General features: G+C 41.2%; 1 protein-coding gene across 2 annotated transcripts in view; it reads left to right on the top strand.

The window, feature by feature from the left end:
• Nucleotides 1-378: 378 nt before the first annotated feature.
• ABL2 (ABL proto-oncogene 2, non-receptor tyrosine kinase) overlaps nt 379-18,664 on the top strand; it is a 51,297-nt gene continuing 33,011 nt past the window's right edge. Inside the window, exon 1 of one of the 2 annotated variants that reach the window (XM_075507922.1) lies at nt 379-653. In XM_075507922.1, the coding sequence (XP_075364037.1) occupies nt 470-653 (184 nt within the window). In that variant the 5' untranslated portion in view covers nt 379-469. The remainder of the gene's footprint in view (nt 654-18,664) is intronic. The other variant, XM_075507923.1, reaches the window with a different exon arrangement.

Raw genomic sequence — 18,664 nt, 5'->3', positions numbered from 1 at the left:
CGTGGCCTTCGGTCGGGTCGCCTGCGCCTGGCCTCAAATCACGGCCGAGACGGGAGGACCCTGCGAGGGCACAGTCCGGCAAGGAAACCGGGGTCTCGCTCCTCAGTCCGTGTCTGTACGTGCTCCCTCGTTCTGCCTGTCCTCGCCACAGCCACGCCGCCTGTGCGGCCGCGCGTGTGTGACTGTACCGGGGGCGGGGTGGGCGGCCTCCCTCGGAGGACCGGAGGTGGCTGCGGGAGCCGCTCTGTCCCCTCTCTCCCGGCGCTCTGTGGTTTAAGATGGCGGCGGGGGCTGAGGGGGCGAGTCCGTGAGTCCCAGGCCGGAGCGCCGCGGGGGCCGGCGGGGGCGGCGAGGCGGGCGGGAGCCGCCGGGCCGCGCCGGGGGGAGGAGCGGGAGGCCGCCTGCCGGGCCGGGGAGCGGCGGCGGCGGCGGCGGCATGTGAGCGCGGGCCGCGGCCGGGAGCGCGGCGATGGGGCAGCAGGTGGGCCGCGTCGGGGAGCCGGGCGCCGGGCTCCAGCACCAGCCGCCGCCTCAGCAGCAGCAGCAGCCGCCGCGGGGACTGCGGGGGAGCAGCGCGGCCAGGCCGGCGGGCCGCCGGCGGGAGGCGGCCGGGCGCACCGCCGAGGGAGGCTTCAATATCTTCACCCAGCACGGTGAGGGGCCGGGCCGGGGGCCGCGCCGCCGGGCGGGAGGGGCCGGGGCTGGGGGGCGCCCGCCTGCGCTCGCCCCCCGCCGGAGGGTCGGGTCGGGGGCTCGGGGAAAAGGGACAAGGTCGCCCCTCCTCCCCTCCCTCTTTTGTTGTTGTTGGTTTAACAGGGGGAGGGGAGAGTTGCGGGAATCGCCGGGGTGAGGAGAGGCGCCTCTTGCAGGCGGGGGGAGCGGGGCAGTCCCTGCCGCTGCTGCCACGTCCCGGGGGATGCTTGCCTCGGCCCAGCCCGGAGCCTGGCAGCGAGCTCGGGGCCGGAGAAACTTCCCCCGGAGCTGGGGACGGCGACTCCCCACCATCCACAGCAGGAGTGAGGTGGCACCACCGGGAATCAAAACTTGCAGGGCTTGGTAGCTGTCACTGCAGTGGTTCCTAGCTCTGATTTTGTTTACAAAGGTAAACGTTACATGTGCTTTGTCTTTCTGTTTACTGAAGTGCTTGTAACTTGCTCTTCTAGATCTATAAGTCTCTGTTGCTGTATAGCTCCTGACAGAGCAAACGGTTTTGTTTTGACTGGGGTATTGTAGCTGCCATCTGATTCTCAGTTGAAGTTTCTGCCTGTCCACTTCTATTCTTACTGCTGTAAACTGATACCGGAAAGGTTTAATGAAACATCATTAGTTTCTGTAATCTCTCTTAGGAGGAGCCCACAACTTCAAATCCCTCTTTGTAACTATGTTTTTTTATTTATTATATCTATTTGGCAACATCTTAATATAATGCACAAGTTTTGGAAGGTATGATCAACTGAAACCTGTCTGCCGTGACAAGCATGTTGAGAATAGATGTGTGGATGCATCTCTAATCCTAAAGAACTGAATCTGCTATGGAGAGCTTGGCTGGCTTGGCTTTCAGTGGAGAGAGATGTCAGTGTTTATAGAGCAAGGCTGCTTCTGACAATACATATTTTCTTTTGCTCAATAGAATGAGCATAGGCAAAAAGATTAAGGAACATGCAGCCAGCAGTCTAAATGTAAATATCATCTGCTGTGACTGCTGACACGTAAGTATCTATCAAAACAAGAGCGCAGCACTAAATCTGGTTCTTAAAATCTCAGTGTTATCACAGCTTTTGAGTTCAGGGAGCAGTATCAACTTTAAAACCAAAACAGAACTCCGTGCTTGCTGAAATGCCTGACCCGCTATTGCTACAATTAAAACTAAGGATTACTATTTTATTGCATCTTTCAACCGTAGTATCATCAACTTCATGTTTTACTTTGTTGTCTTTGTATTTTTGTACTTTAAAAGGCACTTTGGCAGAAACATTACTATAAAATAGACTAATACTGTAAATTCACAATGTTAGGAGCAGATCTCAGATGTTACGCATGTACCCCGCTTCTTTCAGTATGCTGAAGTCTAAGTCTTTAGGAGCAGAGCAAAATTGCTGTATAAACTGCTAAGTGACAGCAGGCAAGAGCACTCCTGCTAATGACAAACTATCTGTCTTTTAGTGTTTCGGTATCAAGATGACTGGTTCTTGCTCTTACAAAGCAAGAACAGAAAGGACGTTTTTGGGAAGTACGGTACAGCATGTGGGGACGTGTAGTTACTTCAGAGTAACACAGTTGAGACTGACTCAAGTGCAACTTTTCATTTATTGCTGCATGTTTTAGTAGTAATTTAGTTCAACATCCTGAACAAATCCTTCTAGCTCCTCCCTCTGCCCTACTAAATTTTAAAGGTAGAAGGCAGGGAGAATTATTTACATGTAGTGGCAGGGAAATGGAGAGAAAAAGCTTCCTTAAGCATGCATACACGCCAAACAGACAAATTAAGTGCACTGCCAGCCCTTCTGCTCTGTCTTCCGTAGACCTAGAAACAAGAATGAGCCTGGAAAGCCAACACGCTCTGAATAAAGACGTTCAGTGGCATATAAAAATAACATTTCTCTGTGATAACAGCAATTGTATCTTTTAAAATAATTACTATTTATATTGCTTAGGTTATCTGCTTCATCAGTAAAGGTGATGAATATCATTTTACTTAGGTTTTTGTTGCTACTGTTATTTTCTTTGCAGACTGTAAAGGAAGATGTGTCTGTTGAAAATAAGATACAGCTTTTTATTCTTTTAGATTATGTAAAAGGGTTGGGGTTTTTTGGCAATCCAGTTTTTGAGAGTTTCAGGGCAGGCTTCAAACTCCCATCCCATCTTGGTTAATATCTCAGCTGTGTTAAATTGTTCACTGAGTCTATGCACATTTTACTAGAAATGAGTGAACAACTCGCTATTAATAATCTATAGCAAATGCTGGTCAAAGTTAGGTACCTATTTAAAAACTTGTCTTGGGCAATAACCAAAGATTTTTGTCATGTTCCTGAATCTGGAGTTCGCTTGCTTTCTCAGAGAAATTGTGTTCTTGTGATCCTGACTCCCCTTCTCTGAGGGAATTTTTTTCTTGCAACTTCTATTCTTATTTTCATTTACTGACCTTGTTCTCCTGTTTACTTAACCTGGCTTTCTGCTATCTTTCTTTAAGTGCTACACTTCTTTTGCTGAGACACTGTGGTTGCTGGCAATACTACTTCATCCACATTCCTTTTTTCTATTAATTTCTTTCTGAACCTGACCCTTCCATCCTGTCTCTAGGATATGTATTCACAGTGTATGAAAAGTGATGGAAAAAGCACAGGATTATGGGCTAGCACTCGTGGACCACTGACTAAACCAGCCAGTCTAAGGATAAGCCTTGATTATCTACCTTCCTTGGCTTTCCTTGATACATTCATTGATGTGAGGAAGACAACCTGTTGACTGGTGCTAGACCCTTACAGGTAGACCCTTACAGGAATAAATCTCTGCCTCAGCTCATGTTGTGAGTTTTCATACTATACTGTGCCAGGGACAACGTGAACCTTACTAACTGCTCTTGCCAATGTTCATTTTGTGGGGTTGCTTCTTCTGGATGGTTTATGAAAAGGATGGAAGTAAACGATGTTTTCAGCCTCAGACCCATTTTTCTACAGGATTTTGAAGAACGGGTTGTGTCAAATCAATAAAGTGTAAAATCTCTTATGCTAGGCTACCAAAAACCTGAGACAAGAGCATTTTTACACAACTAATTTGAAGGGTAGTTGCCCTTGAAAAATCGAGAGATTGAGGTGAACCAGTTTGTCCTAAGCGTGTTTGCTGTGTTACAGTTGTGTTGGAGAAGCACTACAGGTATACAGGCACTACCTACTTCAGGATGTATTTTTGGAAGAAGCAAGGAATTTGAAGATGTTTTCTGCTTTATGGAAAGAACAGGGAAATCTGTATTGTGGCATCCCCACTATTCTACATGAGAACAGACACCTAGACTCCTGGGGACTTTAGGTCATTGTAGTATTGAATTCTGTGAGCCCTGCTGTGTAGTTGAGCAGAAAAGTCCTAAGCAAGCTGATATACTGATGTGATTTGTTAGCCGTGGAACAGAGTTCTCCAAGATGCAATAGATGTGAATTTTGCAGCCTTTTGCAGTTAGCCCTTCAAAATGTCCCATTGCAAGCATTCCTAGCACGTAATCTGTGATTTATAAAAGCAAGCAATGGATCATCAAGCATGTTGGTTGCTAGTAATGTACTAGAAAGGAAGAGTGTAAACAGAAGGATTATTCAAACACTGGTGTTCCCATGTACACTGCATCAGAATTAACTAGTACCACAAGGACAACTCCTCAAGAGGGAGAAGCTGTAGCAAACACTAGTTATGATCAAATTCTTACCGTTCAGTGCAACCGGAAAAGATAAGTAGTAGTTGGTGCCATTACAGGATGACAGAGAAGGAACAGGGGAGAGAACAGGGAAGTAGGTTATCTCCTTATCCTTTCACTAGTTTGAGGGACTGGGTACAACTGATGACAACCAACAACTTCCAAGTTGCATGGGCTCTACTCGCCTCCTCGTATGACCTTTGAACAGTGACATGCTCTAATTTTCTTTCTGAAGAGCAGTGATAAACTGCCTGCTGTACCAAGATACTCTCTGGAATGGTGTTAGCATGCTTTTCATCTCTGAAGAGACTTGCTGAGTGTTGTAGAAAACATACTGCAGGAAAATCAGATTATTTAAATCCTGGCTGGGAAGCCTTTGCAATACCTGTTTGCAATATTGCTACAGTTGCCTTGGTGATATATTTTGGGTTAGTGGAAGGCTCTGCCTCACATGAGCTTTTGATCCAGCAGGCGCAGGACATTTGTTCCCTGTTTTGTTTTCTAGAGGAGGAGTTTAGCAACCTTTTACTATGTGCATCAAGGTCAGGCAAGATAAGCCTATACTTTTAAAAATAAAATTATCATTAAAGCTCCCCTAAGGCAGTTGGAGTGCTATGCCACATGATAAAAACATTCTAAAATAGGAAGAAGCATAAATAACACTATCCCTTTGAAATTCAGTGAAACTGAAGGGCTGGATACAGGAAAATGGAAAGAAGGAGAGAAAATAGGGTCAGTTTAACAACCGCACTTTGTGGGCCGCCTAAAATGTTCTTTATTTTTCATCCCAGTGAAACGCAGCAAGCTTGGGCCAGATCAACTTGCCCGCAGACTTTCCTGTCAGTAAATGCCCTGTGCAGATGGAATATAGTCACTGTATTCAGTGCCTGACTCTTTGTACTGTAAATCAGAAATCTTGTGGGACCGTAATGTATAAATAACTCTTAACTAATTATTTGGGGAATAAAGGATAGTTCAGCTAATTTTCTAGAGGAACATCTCCTGTAGGACATGAAATTATAGGTGTGTGCTCTATTGCATCATTCTCCATGATATCTAAATTATTTCTGCAGATTCAGTTGCATTCAATACTCATTTTTATACCTTGTCTCATGTTGGGATTTTTGCATATTGTATTTCGCAAATGAGAGGACTTCACCAACTCGATGGAAGGGACAATATAATACAGACTGCTGATCTGTTTAATTCCTGGCGTATGCATGTTTCCTATGTACTTTTCACATAGACAGGGGAACATAGTCTGAAGAAGGTAAGACTGAAGTGAAGTTACTTCAAAAGATGTTAGTCAGAACTAACTTAAAAAATCAAATTTCAAAGCCCAGACAGATCTGTGATTTCTCAGTTCTCCACATGTAGCAGATGGTGTGGTACAAGTTGTTCTAGCAATATTTCACAAACTTGCTATTGCTTGCAAGTGCAATGTTTTGCAAAAAAAATTTGTGGCATTTTTTTTGGAAATAGGGACATGGCGCCAAGTGAACAAATTGGTGGAAAGTGAACGTGTAAGCTATTGGACACAAAAGCAAATTGTCACAAGTGGCTTAAATCATCTTTTTTAATCTAGCAGGACTGACAGCTCACATAATCGGAGTTGGAAGATAGTTGGACTATCTCTTACAGATGCTGTAGCCGGATTGGCTTCAGGAATATTTTATGGCTGGTACTAATTACAGATTCTGGGACAGTAGGCTTGAAGTCATGCTTTCACTGGTGTTCAGGGGAAGTGACCTGTTCTGTGACCCACTTACTTCAGCATGTGTCATGTTCGTTTGTTCTTAAAGCAGACCTGTCCTTGCTGAAGTCAAATCATACTGTTTAGGTCTTTGTTTTATAGATAAAGCTAGATGATCATTAGCGTGATTTATTCTAGCCCATTTCTCTTAGTTGTCACAACTTAATGTTTCCAGTATACTTATTATCCATAAACTGTCTTCTAAATACTGTTGACAGCTGACTAGTTCACGCTCATAAGAAACTATGTTAAAATCCAACTAATATAAAACAAGAAACAGCAGTTTATACTTATTCCAGTAGGGATGCGTGTGAAAGTTATTAGAAGTAATACAGTTAGGTTTTGTTTAGTACTTGCCGAGTTCATTTTCACCTGGTTGTATTTCAAAAAGCCAAGGATGGATGACCACAGACTAAAGCCTCACCTGCATTATAACTGTTTCAGAATCTAATATCCTAAATCACTGCTTGCCAAACGGTTAGTAGTTCTTGCAACAGTATCTAATTATGAATGATGCAAAGCTTGGTAGCAGTAGTGCAAGTGGCCCCTTGACTGGCTTGGCAGGTGAATCTGCAAAGTAGGCATACAGGTTCCTTCTTAACAGCATTCAGAAGAGTATTTACTGGTAAAGAAATATTTCTCATGGTTGTTTGGACCACCAGCAGTCTCTCTCTCCCTCAACATAGCAGGAAAGAAACAAAAGCTTGTGCTGAGTGGGATAACACAGTTGACTTGTTGGGCCTGAAGTAATGGTGTTCTCACCATTACTGCATCATCCCTGACACTTCTCTGGTTTTGTGGTTATGAAATACTTTACTTTAAAGGCTGATCTTGGTATTATCCATAGAGATTATTCTCTCTAGAATAAGTGACTGTTACAAAACCATTGAGGCTTCCTGTTGGTAACACTGTAAACCACAACAACAAAGCTTAGTTATATTACCCATATCTGCTTAGGAAGTTTCATGTGCTTTGTGGGCTTTCTATAAAGATGTGCACATCTCCCAGTATGATTGCTTATCTGCAACTGTGTATAAATTAACGTTTTAATAGGTGGCTTTCAGTATCTGCTAAATCAGCACAGGAATTTAAAAAAACAGTCCAAAAATAACTTTGCCTTTTTTGAGGGGGAGACAAAGTTGCACAGAAATACTTCACTAAGAATTGAATTGATTTTACTTCAGTCTTCTACTGCTCTTTGAAGGCCATTTAAACATATTTCTTTTAAGACTGAACTTTTTCAAGAAATTCCTTTCCTCTTCTCCTGTCCTTCCCTCCCAAACGTTGTCCTTAGGGTCTTAATCTTACTACGATACTTCCATTAAAAATAATTACATGTGTTAATAAACTTGGAGCTTCACTTATGTTGATTTGAAAGTATTCTATGACAATAGTGATGTGGGAATTGGGACTACAATTATGTAGGAAAAGTAGCTCTTCAATGAAGGAAAACTCATTTCCTATAGGACAGTTCTGCATCCCCTCATCCTTTAATTTGATAATGTTACTGGTTTGGATTTTGGGCTCTTTCCTGGTTGGTTTGGTGTTTTTTTTGTTGTTGTTATTTAATACTAAAGTAGCTTCTTGTTACAAGCTATATATGGCAAAGGCATAGGAACCATCTCCTGCTGCTGTTGGGGTCAAATTAGGATTCAAATTAGAAGATAGGAGGATGAGAACATTCTGGATTTGTGACCCTATGCACCTCTCAGTCTATTTCTCCTCCCTTTTTCCTATGATAATCCCAACCACAAAGCATCAAGCATGTCTCTGCTGTTCCTATTTGTTGTCATCTCAACTAGGATATGTAGGATGAACAGCTATGGAGAAGAGTATCTTCAGAAAGACACATAATGTTGGAGAGGAAAGAACGGGAATAAGGAAAGACTGGAAAGAGAGAAAAGGGTAAAAGATGATCTTGCAGCTTCTCCCTAATAGTGCATTTCAGTACATTGGAGATCATATTTCAACTGTTCAGCTTTGGAGATCATGTTTTAAAATACAATCTTGGGTATATTTAATAATTGTTGAATGAGACAGGTGGGCCTTCTAAACTGATCTACGATAAGTTAGAAGTGGATTGCTGACTGATGTCCCTGTACTGGGCAGCATACCGGTTGGGGGGTTTCCCCACATAGAATAGAATAGACTATTTCAGTTGGAAGGGACATACAATGATCAACTAGTCCAACTGCCTGAGCAAATCAGGGCTGACATAGTTGATGACTGATATCAGGCACAAAAAGATGAGGAGTTCCAAGCTCCCGGAGCATGACCAAATGTTAATTTGCAGGACTGTTTCGTTTTGGGAAGGAAAAACCCACCAACAAGATCTCCTCCTCCTGTTCCCTTCTTACCAGAGGTAGAATCAGGTACAATTGCATAGTGAATACACATATACACTCTTTAGAGTTCACATGTGGGATTTACAGTGGGTGGGCATAAGAAACCAATAATCACTTTTGTTGCAGGTTGAATGTGCTCAGCACCATGGCTAATTTTGAAACAGGTGTCAGCCTTGCTTCTGGTTGAAAGAGATTATATTAGTATTGGCTATTATGATGGTAGTATGTAGCATAGGTCGTGAAGTGTCTCATTTTTCAGATTCTGTGTTCAATTAGACCCATAATTTTTGGAAAAGTTGACTGTAGAGAGTAGCGTGCCTGTACACTAGACACACTGAAAGGTACAGGAATGGCAAAGTGAAGAAACACTTCTCATCACAAATCTATGTACACTCCAACATGGCCTAGCCTAGAAGCTTGTTTAAATATTGTCACATCCAAGTAGGTTAGTATTACCTCCTACATTTACCCTAAACATCAGGGATCTAAAAGGTGTTTACAGAGCACGGATCTGTTTTCTAGACAAAAACCGAAAACATTGGTATTTGCTAATTTTGTAGCCCCTGGATTGTGAAGATAACCCTTCAAACCCAAGCTGAAGTGTAAATTAATATAATGAGGCCTTTCTTAGCTTACAGGGTCAACTCAGTTTCTCAAGATTATTTCAAAACCTTTGCTGCTCAGGGTTCATTTTGCTAACCAGCAGTGTCATGGAGTTAACAAGACTGTTCAGTTTTACTGCTGCTATTCAGAAACCTGTGGGAGGCTGTGCAACTGATGAGAATATCAATTTTGTGTTGCTGCTTAGAAAAGCCAAGAGGAGAAGTAGAGAGAAGATACAGCTATACTAGTATCTCTGATGTTTACTTAATAATAGAAGAAAACTGGAAAAATTATTTAGATTAGGCTTGAAGGTATTTAAAAAAAAAGAATTTTAAAGTGCTGTTTCTGGTCCAGCTATCTAATACGTCAGAACTTGCCAATTAATGAAACTACGGTGACTTTTTAGCAATTAAAAAAGTCTGCTTATGCAAACTTTTATAAATTGATACAAGTTATGTCATCTAGGAAGAGTGAAATGGACTCTTCTTAGAGATGTGAATAACCTTGAAGATCTTTTGAAATACTTAGTGGCATAGCTTCTTTCCTCCATTAACTCACTGAGTGCAGCAGAACTCAGGCTTATACTGGCCTGAGCTGGATTGCGTAAGCATGGACTGACTCACTGCTTGTGTTTAATGCAATTTTTTCTTAGGACACAGGTTTTAATTGTAAAGCTTTCTTTACATCCACCATTCACTTCAGTACAAGTGAAAGAGAAACAGCATCCTTTGTCTGAGAGCTGGTTTGTGGTTCCTTTTCTCCTATAAATTAATTTTTTTCATCTTTTCATCTACAAATGGGCAAATAAAAAAATTCAGTCTAATAGTTGGCAGCTCTCGGGCTCAGATTTAAGATACTGAAGTTAAAATAGCAAGTTCTTCAAACTTGAACTTTAAATTGCTGAATGTCCTGCATGTGCTGTTTAGAATATTGTTGATATTAATAGAGTCGAGTCTCAGTAAAGTTACTCTTAGAGTGGCACCTTGATCAAAGCATAAAGGCAGAACCTTGAACAGATGCTCTGAAAGTTGTTTCTCTGATCGCTTTGTAGTGATAATCACTCAATTCTGGTTTGTTTTCAAACCTGCTTTTTTACTGACTGCATTGGCATCAAGTAAGCCATGATGAGTGTTATCAGTTGTGGCAATAACATATATAAATAGTGAGAGCCAGCTCTCTGCAGGCCCTGGAGAGTTCTTGCACTTTCTCCTGACTAGAAAGATGAGTGGGGTTTTGGTAGTTTTTGTCTTCTTTTTTTGAGACGGGGAGACGTGTACAGCTTGGGGAGGGATGAACAGTGCTTTTGTAATTGGTATCAGTGTGAAACCTGTGCTCTGGTCCAATTACCCAGTGAAGCACAGCAAAACACTTTTCCACTAATCATAAATTGTATGCTTGTCATTCAAGATGATATTTGTTGGTTTTACTTAATTTTGATTTATGGCTTTTTTTTTTAAATCCCAAGAGTAAACAGAAAGCAGAGGTACTTTATCAGATTAAAAAGGCTTTGTCTAGAGAAGAACCTTAGAATAAATAGAAAAATGCTATATAGTGTCTTGTGGTGCTAGTCTTTCAAGTTATATTTAGGTTTTTTCTTCAGGATCTCAAAAAAAATATGGTTATTAAGGTTTGCAACATAGCTGTGAGGAAGGAGCTGATTCTCCATGTTAGAAGAAACCAAGATCTACTTTTTTGGTAATCTAGTAAGTTTGAGTCTCATAAACTACAGAAGAAGAACTAGCCCACTTTTCATAATTTTTTCTTCCAGAGGTGCATTAGATGGCTTAGGATTGATGTGCAAAATCAGTAGATGCTCAAATGATGATTTCAGTAGCCTGCCATAGCTATCCTGTGAAACAGAAGTCTAGTGGGTTTAATTCTTGCTTTTGTCATAACAGTACTAAATCTGTTTTGTCAGAAATTTTTTTTTCATTTTCAGTTTTTAGGTCATCATAATTAAATCTATTTAACATTTTTAGGGATAAAATGTTTAAAGAGGACACTGCCCTCTAAATGAGAGTCATTTAATTGTGTGGTAATTCCTGCACTTTAGCACCTAGTTAGAAGTACAGATATGCTTTGAGAAGTGGAAATAGACACGCTTAAGTCTGTCAAGGCTAAGCTTGTCTGTAGTCTTGTACAGTAGTTCTAATTCTTTCTTACTTTGATGTGAATAAGTCTGTATAGTTTCCATCTATTTTTTGTCCAATGGTTAAGCTAAATTTGAATAAGACACTTGGTAAGTATGTGTCTTTCCATCAACATGCAAGCTTGCACTGTAATAGTAGAGGTGCAATGACTTTTTCTGTGTGTGCTTTGTTAGTATTTCTGCTAAATTAAATGTTTTTCTCATTTTAGGGGCTGGTGGCAAAGCATATAACTGCTTCTATGTGCAGCCTAGCTCTAGAATAATGCTCAACTGGCCTCTCAGTACCTGCTCAGCCACAAGTGGATGGGCTTAGTCCTGGTATTATACTCGCTTGTGTTGTGGGCTATGGACACTGGCATGCCTGAATTATTATTATTATTTTTATATAATTTATATATAATTATAATAATTATAGGCTGTTTAGACTCGGGTGAGCTGTGCTAGTTTTCTTGCTTTACACATGGGGGAATGGTATACTCAGGTGCTGATTATTAGCATGTTTTCTGTGGTGCATCGGCTGTTACAGAGCTACACTGCAGCTGATATGCGCGAGGCATTGCCAGTAAGTATTTTGTTCCCAAACAAGAACAGCACTTGACTATGAGGAACCTCTTAGCCTTTCCGCTTTCTTTAGCCTTCCCCTCTCCACACAAAGCTCACCTTGTTATGTTCAAGCAGGGAGGCAGGCTTTGAAACATGCACTGCATTGTCAGCGGGGAGCAGGTGAGTATGAAAGAGCACAGCCTCATGCTGGGCAGAACTACCAGGTTAGCTGAGGAGCCTGGGCGGCACACAGGAGGCTGTGTGAGTTTTGAAGTAAGAAGGTAAAAGGATCAATTGCAGCTGCTTATGGAGAACGTGATTTTCGAGTCTACCACGAGAGGGTGCTACAATGCTTTGACTTAATTCATCCATTGCTAAAAGGTTTTTCTGTTAGGAAAAGTGAGGTTTTGTTTTTTTTTTTTTTTAACATTACTGTGTTACAGTGAAGAGTGTTTTAAGTAACTTTTGGTTTATGAAAGCAGGCAAGATCCACATATGAAAAGGCAGATGTAGCTGAATTAAAATTTAAGGGAATACATGTTTATTTTGCTTTTGCCTTTAACAGCTGAACTGCTTCCTTTTTAGTTGGTTTTTTTTTCTGTTGGGCTTTACCCTAGATAACTTCATCTGCCAGTAAGAGAGGTTTTCCACCTTGTTCATGTGTAAGTATGCAGGCAACCTTTCGGTCATGAAAAGACATTGAATCTGATACTTCTGCTAGTTAATCTGAGCCCTCAGATTAAGAGTAACTTCTTATTGCTTCTGTGCACTTCTCATCTGTAAAATGCCAATAATGCTTGCTTGTTTTATGGAGATGTTTAGACTTTTGCATAAACAAACACAGAAAAGCTGTCTGCAGGCTAAATGTTCAGTCACGAACTCTTGTCTCATCCTGCAGGCTGTTAAAGAAACGTGTTTGTTGTGGTTCTAGCCTGTATTTCAAAACACTTGTGGCATGGTAATAGGTCTGAAAAAAGGTTAGTGTTTGTGTTAATTGTTTGACTTGACTTGCCTTGAAATGGAAGCTCAAAGAACTATGCTTTGCTGAATGTTATCTATCAAACATCCATAAAGAGGCTGAATCTACAGTGAATTAGCAATAGATAGAGAACTTTAGTATACTGTGTTTTGGTTGTGTAGCAGTAGAGCTATACAAACAAAAGAGTGAATTGCAGTAAGCATTCATGCAGTTGGGTTGTTGGCTGGGAGACAGGATCTCTGCAAAGAGATCCCAAACCTGTTATTTAGGGTTTACACATGTAATTACAAAAAAATAAGATCACCTGACATTGCTGTGGTGTTCATCATTGACTGCTCAGCTGTGGGGTAGTTACACTAAATTGGGATGTATTTGTGTTTTTCTAGAAGTCACTTATTCCCTTGAATACTAGTCAGTGAAAGGCCACATTGAAAGAAACACATTAACCAGGCCTAAAACAGACTGCTAGAAAGGAGATATGAAAATCTGTTTAAAATACAATGAAGACAGACTTCCTGTCTTGCATACTATCATGTAAAAGCAAAGGCATGACTTCTGGTATGCTGTAGCTGTCCTTTTTTTTTTTTCTCCTCTGCACTTCCCTAATTTGTTACGAGGTGCATTTCAGGCCTTGGCATCTGGCTTTGTTACATCCACCCATCCATTATTTCCTCTTACAGAAAGATTAAAACACTCTTCATCACACAGTTACCCCCTATGCTCCACCCCCTGAGCCTACAGGGAGGTGGGCTTGTAATTTTTGAAACCATGAAAGCTATTATAGAAACTGCATCTTGGTTTGTCAATAGAGAAGCAGGCTTTAGTACATAGAATAAACTGCCTTGGTGCAGTGGTGCTTCATTATCACCAAACTGAAGGTTACTCTTCCAGGAATTGCTCTTCTGCTTTTAGAAATTAGATAATGATCCTGTGTACTGAGAAGTGTCATTCCATGGTGAATACCATGTGAAGTGAGGTTGTATGAAGCCTAAAGGGAAATAGCATTGAATGTCCAAGAATTGGTGTTGGTGACAAATTAGGAGGAACAGCTATTTCCTTTCCTACGAGCATTTAGTGTTCTTACTCAGCTGCCTGTATCTTTATTTTGAGCCATATCCAATCTGAAAATGAGACAGGTAAAATCATAGCAAAGCAGCTTAGTCTAGTCTTTCTGTTATTCTGTTCCTTTGCTGTATAACATTCAACCCTGTACTGTGGGGATCTTCTATTACACGCTGCTGCTCTACTTTTCCTTGCTTTAAGGCCACTTTCTGCCCCTGCAGTTCTTTTCTGTGTTGTTCAATGTACAGGACCTTCTGTTTCTTCTTTGCTTTTTATCCTTCCTATTGTTTGTGTCACCGAAATCGGGAATCAAACTCCTTAACACCAATGTAGTATTAAGAAGCAGGCATTCTTTATTGCGGCGCCGGATGCACGGGGGATCGTTCCACCTAGCGTCCATACCGCAGGTTACATCAACCAAAGCTTATATTGTCTGATTACATACATATGCATCAAATTTCCCGGAATGACCATACATATTCATTCTATTTCCTGGAACTAATTATCATATTTGTGTGGTCATTACACATGCGTCCTTGAGCTCCGAGGGGCTTCTGTGGCGTCTCTGGTGGTCGTATAGGTGTGTCCTTTAGTTGACCCCTTCTTCTGGACATGCACAATCCCACCTTGCTTATGTAACCCGTTTTCCTTCTTCATGGTGCATGGTCCCTAACAATGATTTGGCACCCTTAACACAAAACAATTATTCTAACCACCCTCGACTCATTGTCAAGATGGGCTGGGGCTGTACTGGGAACATAGCAGCATGACCGTACTACTCCTCGTCCAATTGTCTTTGGGCATAGTAGCATATCCATAGCCATAGATGTACAAACACAACATTAAAATATTGTCTACCCCGCTCCTGTCTCTATGTTGCTTAGTTACAAAAGAACGAACTAATCATTTTGGTTACATCTGGTTACATTTGCATAACTTAATTTGCCTGGTTTTTCCTCATGTTTTATTGTTTTCTTGAGTAGGCCCTCTTCTTTCTTGCCCTGTTAGCACAGTGTCTTCCTATCTGACTCTGTGCTCTTCGTGAAACAGTTTGTTCCCCAGTTCCTTGCCCTTGCTGACAAAGGATGCCAGCTTTAAAACCAGGAATGCAGACATGCAGGAATTGAAGAAAATGGTTTCTCCCCATGAACGTACCATCTTTGTTTAAATATTAAAAAATTGAGATAGACATGAGTAAAAATCCCTGCAGTTAAGAAAACTGTTTTCTAATAGCTAATGCTATTTAGCTAGCTAATTTTTTTCCACTGGTAGAGTAGTAAGTTTATAAAAGGAAGACAGTGTTTTATTGTACAGGTAAGTGAGAGGCATGAGTACACAAGATGGTTTATGCAGCAGGTCTCTAGCAGAACTGCTAACGCAGCACCCTTTCCACAGGACCATGCTTTCTTTTCCAAGTTTGACTGTAGAGGCTTTCTATTGTGCTTTGCCCTATGACAGATTTTCTTCCCTTTTTTTATGCTTGAACATAAAGCTACTTGTTCTAATCCTACTTCATTAGGGTGAGGAAGTGTAGGAGTTTTTGTTTAGAGAACCTCAGTAGTTGAGACAGTAGCTGTTTTCAACATGTTCTTATGTCTTTGTATTGAAAGTGTTACTCATTAGTTAGATACTGTAAGGATTTTGTAACAAAAGCTCTAAGCATTGCACTTCAGGAAGGATGGCTGATCAACTCGTTTAAGTCCTGCTCTGCCATAGCTTCCAGTCAGATATTTAGCAAATGACTGTTTCTTTGCTTTAGACCTTCTTCTGCAGAGTACAAATTTTACCCTACTCTGTAGGGCTGTCAAGAGAATTAAATATCAAAACTGTGAGGCACTGTAGATATCAAGTGCTATAAAAATATCCCATGTAGTATCAAGTCATAATATTAGCATGCCCTGACTGAGAATCTTCTGTAGGCTGTGAATTTAATGCGTGCAAGAATAAGCATTTACTGCTAGTGAAGGGTACAGCATGGTTAGCACTACTGAGTCAACCACAAAACAGGTATGGCCTCAGCAGAAGCCTGGGATCTGATACATTGTCTTTCTCTTTTCTTCTTAAATTACTAACAAAGTGTTTCAGCAAGAATTGTGGACCTTATTGTTTAGTTGTAGACATCTGAGCAGGCTAGATGGTTACCTACTAGACGGTTTAGGAATAAGTCTTACTAGAATTCATATCCTCATTGGAAAAATATCGTTGCATCTTGTCACAAGTCTGGAGAACAACTCAACCTCCAGAGAGCAATTACCTAGATTTAGAAAGACTTCACTGTTTGGGGTGAGATACTCATGCTGCTGTTTCCTGACTGCCTTGTGTGTAAAAACAGGCACATCACTGGATGACATGTGTTCGCTCTCAACTTTGTATGGTAGCACTCATGCAATTTTAAATCTGAAAAAATACAACTGCGCATCTGAGGCCTGGTCTCTGAGGAGGAATGCAGAGTCCTTTCAGCAGCGTGCCTCTGAAGACAGCTGCGCAGTTAGCATTCATGTCTGCCAGGGTCTGTGCTCTCCACAATGATCCCCACCCCAGATCTCCAGACAAAAACAGGAGATGAATCTCAACAGCTGCAGAAGGCTCAGTTTATGAATCTTAATTAAGGTAAGGAGTTATTTGAAGTGTTTCTTTTCATAAGTCTCTAATGGTGGTTGTAACGGCTACATATCCCCATTCAAGTTGTCAAGATAATGCTAACCTCTTTATAGAGGTCGAGTTCTGGTGGTCTGAGCCTGTGTAGATGCCACATCCCTCTAAACATAAATGCTCATATAGACCATAGTGTTTTTCTGTGCTCTACCACTGTGCTCTCAGTTCTCCTTCCTCTTTTCCCCTGCCCAGGTTGCACCTTTTATTTGCACATGCTGATTTTTCCAGTTGTATTTTTTCTTTGAGAGTAGGCTACCACCCTTAAGTGATATACTGCTTTCATAACATTGGCAAGGTGCCCAATAAAACTGGTTTGAGACCTCCACACCCAGTTTATTTTTCCTCCCCCAGTTTAAAGGAACAACCTCCATTTTATGTATTTCTCTTGGATTACAGCAGCCACTTTCATGTATTAAGAACAAAGCCAAGACTGTCGGTTTCCCCATAATTATATTGTACCTGTCATTATGTAGGAAGCCCTGCCCTTTCTTTAGAAGTAAAATCGCTAGATTCCATATATTTTAATTGGGTGAATCATTTAGTTTCAGTCCTGCTGCTAGAGCATGAGTCTATTGTGTCTAATGTAATTTCCCCTTAATGGGGCCAACAGTAGCAGTAGTATGAAGTCCATTATAAATAATCTATCCGCAATATTCACAATACATAATTTGCAAAAGATACACCAGGAATTTTCAGAGTAAGAATACTTGCATTAATTTTTTTTCTATGATGGAGATGGTTGTAAGTTGGTCTAGGAAATACCTACTCTTGAAGTAAATGTTTACAGGATATAGCCTGTTTGTATCCTGGTCATCTGAATTACAATATGATAAGGCTGAACTGATGAAAACTTGTCAAAAGAGAAGCTTGTCCCCACCACCACCGTGTTCCTTCTTTACCAGTACTGGTTCTCATCTAGCCCTGTGGTGAGCCATTCCAGGGAGCTAAACCAACAAAACTCTGAAGTGCTAGTTTGGTTTCCTGACCCAGCTTGCTGCGCATCAGGTGAATGTGGGTGTGAGCACGTGGGAAGCAGCAAAGGAGGCAGCTGGGAGCAGGGGAAACAACCACCGATCTGGCAGCAGCTGCCTGCTGGGTTCACTTAGCCACATGGTCAGTCCGCACCCTCAAAACCTTAGCAAAATAATTGAGTGGTTTTGTCTGTTGTGCCTGGGGGAGGGCTTTGATGAATCCTGTTTAAGATTACTAAAAAAAAAATCTAATAGGCTATACACAGGCACTTGGCATTGTATCTCTTTAGAAAGGCGCTATCTGAAATGAGCCCCTGAAATTTGTCCTTTTAGAATCTTCAAAATTAAGAAGTGAGCTAACTCAGATGCTTCAAGAGTCAAAGGCAGTATCTCTTTGTAAGAGGTTACTTCCCCAAGTTTCTAAGAATAGGATCACCTCTTATCTGGTTTAAGGGTGGGGTTTTTAACATATATTTTACTTCACTGCTTGTTGAGTTCTTGGCCTTAGTGGCTTTCTACCATGCTACACATGAATGCCTTGAAGGAAAAGCTGATTATAACCCAGTGCCTATGAACAGCAGCTCTTCATTGCTGTCTTTGAGTTGGTGAGACTGATGGCTAAAGGAAAAGGCTAGCTGTCCTTCAAGCTGAACTAGGTGAGAACTTGAAGTTGGATAACCAAATGGATTATTTGACCAATATTTCTGCCAAAAGAGTCTCAGTTCTGTGAATAAATCTGTTAGTCTAGTTTCTCTAGTAATTAGGAATTAAGTGCTTACACTGGTAATCTTCTGCTGCATTTTAGTTCGACCCAATTCTCCATATAGAAGTTTTACTAAACAGTCACATTTGATGTTACTGGTAAGAGAACATGCCAACCTAGATTAGTCAGTCCTTTTGAGGGCTGATTCTGCTTGGTGTATTTGATCATGACAATTTGATGTTTGCTATTACTCAGCTTTTCTGGCTTCAGAACCTGAGGTGTGACCCCACATGTTTAATTTACTGGTCTTTTTAGTGAAAAAGAATATTTTGTACTCAATGCAGGTCTCTGCTGGATATTCACCAGGCTCTCACCTTTGTATTTCAGTCATGGATTTGTGTGCTGTTCATCTTCATGGGTGCTTCACTTGGTCTTTGTGGGTGCTTCAGAGGTTTTCCTTTTTTAGGGACACAGGCAGTCTACTGTTCATGATGAAAGC

Source organism: Mycteria americana, chromosome 7, assembly GCF_035582795.1.
Source record: "Mycteria americana isolate JAX WOST 10 ecotype Jacksonville Zoo and Gardens chromosome 7, USCA_MyAme_1.0, whole genome shotgun sequence".
Lineage (NCBI taxonomy): Eukaryota > Metazoa > Chordata > Aves > Ciconiiformes > Ciconiidae > Mycteria > Mycteria americana.
This window is presented reverse-complemented; position numbering and strand designations above follow the sequence as displayed.